This window comes from Theileria equi, chromosome 3, assembly GCF_000342415.1.
Source record: "Theileria equi strain WA chromosome 3, complete sequence".
Taxonomy (NCBI): domain Eukaryota; phylum Apicomplexa; class Aconoidasida; order Piroplasmida; family Theileriidae; genus Theileria; species Theileria equi.
The window spans coordinates 1,619,262-1,631,011 of NC_021367.1; the positions used below are offsets into that span (position 1 = coordinate 1,619,262).

Below are 11,750 nucleotides of genomic sequence, written 5' to 3' on the forward strand. Positions count from 1 at the left end.
ATAAAACAGGTTAGGATTTCAAATTTATACCATACAATCATCTTTTTAGGTCAGGATTCTCTTGATAAAACAAAAGATTCCTCGCCAGTTTTAACCGATGGTATTTTATATCAATATTACGCAATGGATATTGCAGAAATCGATTCAAGTGATTATTCAGAGGATGACAGTGCTGTATTGTTAACGGAAAAAGTTGAAGACAACATCTTTAAGACCCTCTTAAAAATTAAAAACAAAGATCCAGATATATACAATAATGAACATGTCTTCTTTAATGACTCTGATTTTGATGCTGCGGAAGATAATGATTCCAACAAAAAAGTAAAGTAGATGATTTGTATGAGCATAATTTATAGGAAAAACCCTATACTTATGGCGATATGTTGCGCGAAACTCTTATAGCTGAAGGATCAGACTTTCTTCAGAAGGATGAATCGAGCTTTGAAAAACAAACCTCGTACAATGATGAACAGGAAATGCTTAAAAAGGAATTTTTGGCCGCTTCAAAAGATCTAGACTCGGATGACGATTTTTTTGTTAAAAGTAATGATGCAAATATACCAGAAATCCAACCTCTACCAGCTTCCGTTAGTTTATAGCACATTTTTAAAATTGTAACAGAAAGAAAGACAATTAAATATTCGAGAACATGATTTGATATCAAAATTTTGGTGTAAGTTTCTTGAATTATTGATGATTTTTTAGCATCTGAGAAACTTGATGAAAACGAAGAGTTTCTTAAGGATTACATATTGAACCAACGATGGAGAGAAGATCGTATTGATAATTTTACGTATTTGGATTCATCTAAACAACTTGATATGGTGGATGAAGAATATTTGGAAAAGGCTGAGGAATTTGAACACAAGTATAACTATAGGTTCGAAGAAGAGGACGGATCAAAGATTATCACATATCCACGTAACATTGAGGACTCACTTAGAAAAGTGGACACAAGAAGACGTGACAAACGTTTGGAACGAAAACAAAGACGTCTGGAGGCAAAAATTCAAAAGGACGAAGAGATTAAGAGACTAAAAAACATCGACAAACTAAGGCGATTGCAAGATATAGGAGATATGGCTGGTGTAAAACTAGATGAAAATATTATAGATTTAGATGCACCTTTTAATCCTGAACAACACGAAAGAGATATGAAGAGAATTTTGGGAATAGGATATGATCGTGATGAGAAAGATGACTATGGTTCTGAGGAGGATCCAGAACTTTGGTGGTTGTGTGACCATTGCAACAAGGGAATTCAGGTAGGACATATGCATTTCGACTGCAAAATTTGCGAAAACTACACACTTTGTAACAGTTGCTTGGATATAGCAAATCATGAACATAAAGATATGACTCCAAAGAAAGTTCCTTTAATTTGTGCTCCACCAGATGATGATTCAGAAACAGCAGATTGTTACAGGTTTGATTATGAAGATATAGTAGGCGATATGCCTGTAAGATTCAAGTATCGCAAAGTTGACCCGATCAATTGTGATATAAGAACTGTTTTAGAAAAGACTGATAAAGAATTAAATTCTATTATGCCGCTGCATAAATTAATTGCTTATGATGTTCCAGGGGTGACAGAAAGGTGGCATAAAAAGACTAGGGAGAATGCAGTTAAAAAAAGTAAATTCAGTAGAATAGATCGTAGGATGACAAAATACAATGTCAACAGAGATAGATTAGAAGCATTCGGGTTATCTTACAATCAAAAACCAAAGAAAAAACTTAAAACTTAGCAAGAATACGGATTTCCGGTAGTTCTGTATTTGCCATTCAATAAATTTCTACGGCATTGTGTGTATGCACGAGTTAATTCTATACATTCTCTTCCTACTTCATCTTCTCTAAGGTTTTTCAGACAATCTTCAAAGCTCCTTTTCATTTCTTTAAAACACTTAGAAGTTTTATAGCATTCAACAAGATCATTGTGAAGGGCCTCACAGGAATTGGATGCATACCTATGAGGTTTGTCCGGTCTTAGTTTTAGTGTCATTTTGTATTACTTCGTCTCCGTTCAAGAAAATTTGAGGTTCTCCTGTGAGTATATTTTTTATATCTACGTTGGTTATCTTGTTGTCATGTAAAGGTAGTTCAACATCATCATTTATCTTATCAAGGAGCCTGCTCTTTAATCTTTCAGCTTTAGTAGAAAATTTAGGTAATGATTGTGGTAGTGTTCCTGTCTCAGGCTTATGTGCAGGGTTCAGATTGGTATGTGCATAATGACAAAATTTTGCCTTTAAGATAGATGTCATCCACAAACTGAGTATTCGCATATTAAAGGAGGAAGTGACTTACTCTCTTGCTTTTGCATCTTTGCCACAAAATACGAGGGGTTCACTCTTATAAAAGAGACGAAAGCACTCTCTTGACGATTTTATTGTTTCAAGGGGTGTTACGATAGCATTTAGTGAAAACCTGGAAAATAGTTTGCCCTTTTTCAAAGTGTTGGAAGATTTATTATTGCGATCTAAATAAAGCTATCTATTTTGCCTTTAAATTAGTACCTTTGAAATATAATCGAAGTTCGTTCGGTGTTACGCCACAAATGAATTCTTGAGTCTTTAAAATATCTATTGGATCAACTGCTACCTCAATTATATCGTCCTAAAAACATATTATGTGAAATAAAATAAACCGTACCCTAAGAGTATCACAGCCACTTAATTTATGACTAAAAACTATATCATTTTTGGATCCTGTATCTAAAAGTTCCTTGTTTTTTATTTCATCCTCAAAACTATGAATATTGTACGCTTCAGCTATAAGCTAGTTAAATTTTGAGTGGTGAACATACATATTTCTGCCTCTTCTAGTGGGTCTTTGTCTTTGATTATTGCTAGAGTATGGTCTAAATATATCCATTAATTACAAGTTATAATTTCATAGCATATATCAAGGATACAAACCTAGTTTGTTTGTATTTTGTATCGTATTTAAGCAATGCGTGTAACAAATAAAATTAGGAAGGCAATATAATACAACGTAAAATAGAAAAGTATGATCAAAGATTTTCATCACTCAAAGATAAAAACTATAGTGTTGAAGTTATGGAGGAAAATAGAATTACTATAAAACTATTTTTGGGTCGATGAGATATACACATGGGGAGACAGGTGTATATTAATATTTTATTAATTGGCTATTCATTAACACATGATCTTTAACAATTTTCTAATTATTAGTACTTCATATAATGTACAGCTGTTTTGTTTCCTTTATGAGATAAACTACCCGTTTATCTGATTTTAACTACGACATCATTTTGACGAGTTCATAGAATTTTGAATACACATTTCATATCTTTTACGATATTTCAGAATATAAATTATTATGGATTTGTCATTCCTTGTTTATTCGATTTTGCCCATTATTTTGTATATAAACATCTCTTTAACAAATGTTTGTATAACATACAACTCTTCATTGACGCTAATCTATAGGGGAAACCTTTCGATTCATTGCTGCGTTTTTTGCAATCTCAAGAACCGGATTATTCAAACAAACCATTCGTCGAGGAAAATAATGCTACTCCTTCATGGGTAGACGAACAAGATCTAGTAGCAGAATACGAAGTGTGTTTTTATTGTTCATAAATGAATTTTCATAGTCATCTCAATCGGAAAGGGTTAATGATTTGAAATTAAGGGCGATACAAAAACGTAGAGCAGCTAACACACTAAGGTCATATTCTGAAGGAATTGAAATAGAACTCGATAAAGCCAAGAAAAAAACAAACGGAGCAAAAAATTTGGATAAATTTAAACTCAATGCACAACTGGAAGCAAATTTAGCCAGAGCAGCGTTGTTGTATAAACAAGCTGATTTATTGGATGAACAAGCTCTCGAAGCAAAAAAAAAGTTGGAAAACATACACTTATCACCGAACAAGAACAATGTATTAATAAGAGGTATATTTTGGCCCTATAAATATTCTTTCATCAGATTGTAATTTGTTGAAGATTGGACCTTTGTACTATTCGTCACGTGTAGACAATGTTATTCATAAAAGTGAAGAACCTCTAATGGCTAAATTGACGGGAAATTCATTCATGCTTTATCACAATAAACAACCACAATTGTAGGTTAATATCATTTAAAATGTATTTATAGGACCTTCTATCTTGTGGATGTCGAGCTTCCTACAAAACCCGTAGAGGATGCGCAAGGTTGTTTTTCATTTAGATATAGAGGTGCTGAAGAAGTTTTGTGTTCTGGGACACAACTTTCTGCTCATACATGGATGAACGGTTTGTTTAAAATTCATTGTTACTGATAATTTAGCGATAAGCGAAGCATGGTTTTGCAAAAACATGGGTATAAAGGGAACTCTAGTAAACATCAAAACCACCAAACCACAGTCCGAAAATGAAAACACTATAATGAAACATGCACTAAAAAATGATGAATCGAACAAGGTTTGTAAGTTTTATCATGATGCCTTTTTAGGGTTTAATTAATATGGAAGTCTCCGTTGATGATAAAAATAAAACACACTTACTAGTAAATGGAAATGAGAAACCGGTTTCTGCAGTATCCAACATATTAGACATAACGGAGATTCTAAAGGGTAAGTGTGAAGATATTCCATTTCTTCTTTCAGACCAAAAGAAAAAACAATCGCAAAATTAAAATTTGTGGATTTAATAACCTCATCACAGAGTATACCTGCTTATATTCTAGATTCTATGTGTTGTTGTGCTTAATGATACACATTTTACCATTTCTTATTCCATTCCTTTATACTGCAAAATTTTGTGCTAAAATAATGTTTTAATTTAATTTTTTGGGTTTAATGTCACCTATTTTACAATCAAATGGTCTCATTACGCGATGGAGCGATCAAATACATCTCCATGGAAAATTGGATGGCATATACGGGTCCAGTCATATTAAATGCTCAACCTGGTGTAAATATTATTGCTGCTGCAAACGGATCTGGTAAGAGCGCAATAGTTTGTGCTATAGCATTGTCACTGGGCTTTGATGTGAGCATTTTGTCTAGAGGAGATAATATTAGATCATTCGTTAAGAGAGGTTCAACAAAAGCTGTTCTAAAGATAGGTATAGTGGACAACGCTAGTGCGAATGGAATCATACATATAAAAAGAAGAATCTCTCTATCAGAAAGCATTTCTAAGAACAAATCCTCAGAATCTGGCAACAAATCAGAAGGTACGACCGTAAAACACAATACAAACGTAAAGAATGAATGGTTTATAGATGACAAACCTGTAACATTGGATTATATAAAATCACTACATATGAAACTAAACATTCAAGTTAATAATTTGTTGACATTTCTAGCTCAAGCCAATGTAGGAAAATTTGCAGCCATGAACCAACACGAGCTATTTCGTTCTACGCTCAAAGCTGTAGATCCTCAACTATATACAGACTTAGATTTGCTAATAGATTTGACGAATCAATTAAAGAGTAGAACTTCAAAGAGCCAACTAATTGAACAGGAATTGAACTCTTGTAACATAAAACTCTCGGAGCTTAATGCAATAAATGATAGTATGATAAAACTTAGAGAAGCACAACTATACAGTAGTATAACCAAGCTGAGGCTTCACAAAATCAAAGTGTCCAATTTAAACAAAGGTCTTGCTACAACAAAGAAAAATATAGCCGATTACAATGGATACATTTCAAGGGATGAGGGAGAACTGAAAATGTTACAGCGTAAATTTGATAAAACTAAGAAAGAGGCTAATAATCTTCTAGAACATGCCAAGGACAGGATGAGATCAGCTACAGAATTGAATGATCTGAATTCAACTGTAACTGTTAATGGAGAACCACATAAAGTTTTTGAGGAACCGAATAATAATGTAATTGATAAGATATACTTTCAATCCATCACAAATTTAAAGAAATTACTATCAGATTTCAAAAGTGAGGTATCGCGAAGAAAAATCTCTGAAGACAATGTTGATAAACTAAAGGAAAAATTAGAGTTTTTGAACAAAGAAATTGCTTCAATCCGTTCGACTATGGTAAGTACAAACGAGCTTGTAGATAAAATAGCTGAATGTAAAATAACGGAGGAATCCTTACGTTATAGATTGCAAAAATTTAATTCAAAACAAACGAAAAGTTTTAGTGAGACACAGCTTGATTCCTTATTAAAAAGATTGCCATATACTAAGCGGGAACATTTTAATCTTTATATAAAGCACTGCCAGAAACATAATATTACACCACAAAACATCGTAATTAATGATCTAAAGGTCAATGGAAAATTAAATTGTTGTATTGTAGAGGAAAGTTTAGGAAAATATCTAGAATGCTTTATTCTAGATAACACTGATTATAACGCAAACATTTCATTATTAAAAGATTTTAGATTGCCAATGATCACTATACCAGAAGTGGAACATATATTGTGTAATGTTACACCAAAAATGAAGGAATTTGGTGTTGTTGCATTTTTGCATGAAATAATAGATTCCAGCTCTATTACTAAGCAAGTATTATCTAGTGTTGCTCAAATAAATGAAAGTTTTATCGTAGATGGTCGTAAGTTAAATATTAATAATAAAAATGAGGGCTTCTATACTAGATTTTATAAGATTATGATTGAAGAAATTAGTTATCAATTGGGTAGACCTATAAATACACTAAAATATTATATAGGTAACAAGAAACATATTTACAAACTGATTCAAGGTAATGATGATCTATATACAGATACGGAAACTACAATAAACCAACCAAAAATTCTCATTGATTATTCCAATTATCAAAATTGTGGGAATGATCGTGAAGATGTTGAAAAAATACAAATAGAATTGAACCGTATAACTGATCAATTATATTCACTAAATAAACAATTAAACGAACAAAACAATGCAAATAAACACATAAGTCGTAAGCTATATGCCTTAACAAGACAGCAAATTTCGGTAGAAAAATCGTTAAAATCTCTCTTTCCCACATCAGAATCACAGAAGGATAGGAACTGGCGTACGGAGTTAAAAGAAACAAAAATGAAGCAAATTGAATTTATTAATAAAGCCATATCAATAAAGACTGATATTATTATGAAGTGGTTAGAAAAATCATCTGATATTAGAAACAACCTATATGAAGCCAATCGCACATATAAATTATATCTCAATAGTGAAATTGAGCTTAAGCAAATTCAAGATGCACTAAACACATCTACAGATGCCCTTAAGCTTCTTAAAACAAAGTTAGAAACTTTGCAAAATACTCAAAAGGAACAAGAAGAAAGAATCTCATTTTATAACGATAGCATTAGAGAATTGGAGAACTCTATTAAGAGTAGCAAGTTATCGAATCCAGTAGATGGTAGCCAAAGGAAAAGTACAGCAGAAATTATTAAAGAATTTGCTACAAAAATTAACCATCTAAATGAAGGAGAATTGGAAAAGGAGTTGATTAGGGCTGAAAACCAAGTAAAACAGTTGGAGAGTGATGATTGTGAACAATCTCAGATTATTAAAAAAATAAACGAAGGTGAAATGTTAAAGATGAAGCTTATACAAGATCTGAAGGATATAAAACAATCAATTGAGGCTACAAACATGGAAAGGAATGCAAAGTTTTCAGATTGGTCTACTGAAATAAAATCACTTGTAAAAGAAATTGATACAAAGTTTGGTAGATATATGGAATATATTGGTGATGGTTCTGCTGGTCAAGTTAGATTAGATATTGACTTAGATAACATTAAGGAATCAAAGATCAGGATACTAGTAAAATTTTCAAGAGAAAAGGATCTTCTACCATTAACAACATCTTATCAATCCGGTGGTGAGCGTGGTGTTACCACTATGGTTTACATTTTGGCTGTACAATATATCACCAAGAATGCTTTTTTTGTGATAGACGAAATCAATCAAGGCCTAGATTCTCATTATGAAAGGAAGTTGATGACACTCTTACTGGATGATGCCATAGATTTTCGTGAAGAAGTTTCATATGATTCAAAGAAAGCAAAACTTGGTAGTCCGCAATATTTCATCTTAACTCCTCAACTCATCCCCGGGATCGACTTGCGTAAAGCAACATTACATTTTCCATTAAATGGCTCTGGTATTGGCTCAGATTTGACTGTTTTATGGTATTGATTTCTAATAATATTTGGAAGTAATCTTCTTAAAGGGGATATTTTCAGATTCTTATCTTCACCACAATGTGTAGGAACTATAAGTCATAGACTTTCTTTTAACCTTTTATATTTGTCTTCTTTGCAATACATGTATTATACTTTGTTTCTAACTAATGATTGTCGTTTAAAGTTTATATATGATGCTTAATTGACCTTACACATTCTCCAGGGGTTAAATATTGTCTCGATGAGCATCATTGATATGAGGAAAATTTTCAATGACTATGGATGATACAAATGTGGCGGATACAGCTATATGTGTTAAGAAAAAACGAAAATACACCCGGAAAAATCTCAAAAACAAGGAAGAAGAACCTACTATTTCACGAATCATACATAATTCTGAAATAAATGGAGAGTCTATAGAAAATTTACGTAAAAAGATCGATGATCTCGAATCTTTTGGGTTTTCTCCCATAAGGTGTGCAAAAACTGAAGTTATACCAACTTCTAATCTAAGCGATCCAACTCCACGCTCCGATACACTCTCAACATTTACTTCATGTTCTTCCAAGTTAATTAACACACAAAACTCGAAATCTGATATTTCACTTGAAGAGTTGATCGCCAATGATAGACTGGCATCTGTAAAGAATAGGGATAAAAGGGTAAAAAAAGATAAAATACGTAAGGAAACAAGGAAGAAAACAAACAAGACAAATGATGGGAAGTGTAAAGAAAAGAAGGACTCAAGTATTATAGGTGAAGCTGTAAGTTTTTTTGCTCTAAAAAAAACGATATCCCTAATAAATTCCATTGCATTATATTTATCTGAAGGAAAAGGTTCAAGTTTAAAGGAGATACTAGATATCCATAGTGATGTTCAAACTTGCATAAATAATGCTGTAAATTCGAATTTTCCAGGCGAAGATTTGAAACCCTACCAACTACTCATATCTGACTCTATTAAATTAGATAAATCCGGTGATAGAACACTATTTGAAAGTAATATTAGTTCTATAACAACTTGTGATAATGAAACATCTATCTCTGTATCATTATCAGAGGATACTAATGACATCTTGCAACCCGGGAAGATTGTTAATATACCTTCCGAAATATCGAGTTCTAATTGCAATGAAAAATTTCAAATAACTACGTCAATGCTCTCTATTAACACTAATGAAGAGTTTACGAATGATTTGGGATCGAATAGGAACGAAAAGTACCGGGAGAACGAAGATCTCACGTTAGAAGAGGATTTGTTTGCTAATGATGAACTAGAAATCTCTGGTGTTTTGCAATTAAATGACACTTTAAGCTCTGCAAGACAAGAATATATGAATCTAATTAATTCTAATAAAATATCAGGTGTTGATCTTTGTGTACCAAGAGAAATATTGGAATCGGAAGACTCATATTTGTTTGAAAGAAATTTTCATTTTAGTGACAAGTTAGATAGATTGAACGAAACCGTTTTCGGATATAAGGGATTTAGAGGGGTACAACTTGCTGCCATAAATGCCATAATGCTCGGTCGTGATTGTTTTGTGATGATGGCTACTGGAGGAGGTAAAAGCCATTGCTATCAACTTCCCTCTCTACTTTTAAATGGTTTGGTAGTTGTTTTTTCTCCTTTAATTTCACTTATGGAAGATCAAATACATATAATAAAATCATACGGAATACAAGCTGAAACATTAAATGCTAAATCAACTGCACAAGATCTGCGTCATTTATCTAAACGTCTTCTAGATAAAAATGAAACTTTTGAACACGGTTGTATATTATTTATAACTCCTGAGAAATTTGATAAATCCACATCTGTTATGAAATTATTGCAAAATGTGGATAATGCGGATCGTCTAAAGCTCTTTGTGATCGATGAAGCACATTGTGTATCTCAATGGGGATTGTCATTTAGAAAGGATTATCGCAAACTGGGTAATTTGAAAGGCTCTTTTCCAAATGTTCCAATTTTAGCTCTAACTGCCACAGCAACACCTGATGTTATGGTTGATATCACTAACGTGTTATCTCTAAAAAATCATGTAACAGTACGAACTACAATAAATCGTCCAAATCTATGGATAGAAGTCAGAGAAAAAACTAAGAATACCACAAAGGAGATAATAGACATTCTAACTAAAACAACTGGGTGTGGTATTATATATTGTCTTACAACATCTGATTGTGACAAAATGGCTCAAAAGCTGTCAGAATCAAATATTTCCGTTGCCGCATATCACGCAAAACTTGATATATCAGAACGTAGTTTGGCACAAAAACAATGGAAAATGGGTTTAGTCAGAGTTATGATAGCAACAATCGCATTTGGAATGGGTATAGACAAACCTGATGTCAGATTTGTCTTTCACAGTTCAGCACCAACATCAATACTAGGTTATTATCAAGAGATAGGAAGGGCCGGAAGAGATGGAAAATTCTCAACCACAATCCTATGGTATAACCTTAGAGATTTTGAAAGACACAAGAATCTTTCTAACAAAATAAAATCTCAGATTTCACATAAAGCAGTTTCTGGAATAGAGCTTTCTTCACATCCAACACTATATAATATGAGAGAATTTTGTCAAAACCGTACTACATGCAGACGAATACTACTACTACGTGCCTTTGGAGAAATAGTTCAAGATGAAGATAAAAAATGTTCTGGATGTGATAATTGTTGCTTACAAGTATCTAGCTATATACTTGATGTTACAAATGAGGCTTTGATTATTTTAAGATTTGTAAATTATTGTATGAAATACAGAAGTAAAGGGATTTTAACACCTAATATTTTGTGTGATGCCTTACGAGGTTCGAATAGATTACTAGTCGTAAAATATAGATTAAATGAAAATCCATACCACGGAAAGTTAAATAGCTTGGATTCAAAGGTGATATTTCAAATAATACAGGAAATGGTAAATCTTAGGATATTGAAAGAATGTAGACGAAGTTCTAAAAATTTTGGGCGAACAGTGATAATTGAAGGTCTAAATTCTACAAAACTTTTTACCCATAAATTAAACGTAAAAATATTATGTTATTACGAAAACAATTCAACCACAATTCAAGAGAATCAAAATCCTAGTAAATATGATCAATTGATAGATGAACATGCATTTGATTATGAAAATCCACAAAGCATTAATGGGCCAACGTTGGACCTATTCGGTGAACATCCAAATCAATACAAATATGGAAGAGATGAATCATCAGAATTCACAGTAGTAACTTTTTCTGATCAATTATCAAAATTTTATACTCAAAACGATCCGATCACTCCGGAAATCGATGGAAACTCAAATGATTTTGACATATCAAATTACAGCTTGAACAATAACGGTAGTATGCATACAACAGAAGAAAATCCATATAAATTTGAATATAAACAAATTAAATATGAACCTATTAAGGAAGAGAGTACATTTAGTCAAGTTGATATAAAAACAGCTAAAATGAACAACATTAGAAGGAAAATTCCTTCAGACCTAATATCCTAATTCATTAAAACCTTTGCTCTAAAAGGAGGAAAAACCCTGGCTAAAACACATCCACGAATCAGTCCAGAGGGAATCTAAGATGTTTATTGTATTCAGATACATTACTATTTATCTAACCGGACCAAAATCATTACTATCACGTT

At 32.4% G+C, this 11,750-nt stretch overlaps 5 protein-coding genes across 5 annotated transcripts, besides 3 other annotated features; 4 read left to right on the top strand and 1 right to left on the bottom strand.

Moving 5' to 3' along the window:
- Positions 1-123: 123 nt before the first annotated feature.
- Positions 124-1,748, top strand: BEWA_008100 (hypothetical protein; the record flags this gene model as incomplete). The annotated part of the gene is made up of 4 exons (XM_004831009.1): positions 124-321; positions 357-587; positions 622-673; positions 706-1,748. 4 exons carry the CDS (start codon positions 124-126, stop codon positions 1,746-1,748), a joined length of 1,524 nt encoding a protein of 507 aa, XP_004831066.1.
- BEWA_008110 (hypothetical protein) lies at positions 1,731-3,030 on the bottom strand (the record flags this gene model as incomplete). The annotated part of the gene is made up of 6 exons (XM_004831010.1): positions 1,731-2,274; positions 2,311-2,482; positions 2,520-2,619; positions 2,656-2,774; positions 2,810-2,863; positions 2,922-3,030. The coding sequence occupies 6 exons, from the start codon at positions 3,028-3,030 to the stop codon at positions 1,971-1,973; spliced, it is 858 nt and encodes a 285-aa protein (XP_004831067.1). The 3' UTR covers positions 1,731-1,970.
- A 101-nt stretch (positions 3,031-3,131) lies between these two features.
- Positions 3,132-3,152: a sequence feature (AT_rich).
- On the top strand, positions 3,153-4,644 carry BEWA_008120 (hypothetical protein; the record flags this gene model as incomplete). The annotated part of the gene is made up of 7 exons (XM_004831011.1): positions 3,153-3,414; positions 3,456-3,587; positions 3,623-3,923; positions 3,958-4,093; positions 4,126-4,262; positions 4,297-4,430; positions 4,462-4,644. Exons 1-7 carry the CDS (start codon positions 3,346-3,348, stop codon positions 4,642-4,644), a joined length of 1,092 nt encoding a protein of 363 aa, XP_004831068.1. The 5' UTR covers positions 3,153-3,345.
- A 185-nt stretch (positions 4,645-4,829) lies between these two features.
- Positions 4,830-8,114, top strand: BEWA_008130 (RecF/RecN/SMC N terminal domain-containing protein; the record flags this gene model as incomplete). The annotated part of the gene is made up of 1 exon (XM_004831012.1): positions 4,830-8,114. One exon carries the CDS (start codon positions 4,830-4,832, stop codon positions 8,112-8,114), a length of 3,285 nt encoding a protein of 1,094 aa, XP_004831069.1.
- Positions 6,543-6,563: a sequence feature (AT_rich).
- A 259-nt stretch (positions 8,115-8,373) lies between the features above and the next one.
- Positions 8,374-11,607, top strand: BEWA_008140 (ATP-dependent DNA helicase, RecQ family member protein; the record flags this gene model as incomplete). The annotated part of the gene is made up of 1 exon (XM_004831013.1): positions 8,374-11,607. One exon carries the CDS (start codon positions 8,374-8,376, stop codon positions 11,605-11,607), a length of 3,234 nt encoding a protein of 1,077 aa, XP_004831070.1.
- Positions 8,745-8,840: a sequence feature (A-rich).
- Positions 11,608-11,750: the final 143 nt, after the last annotated feature.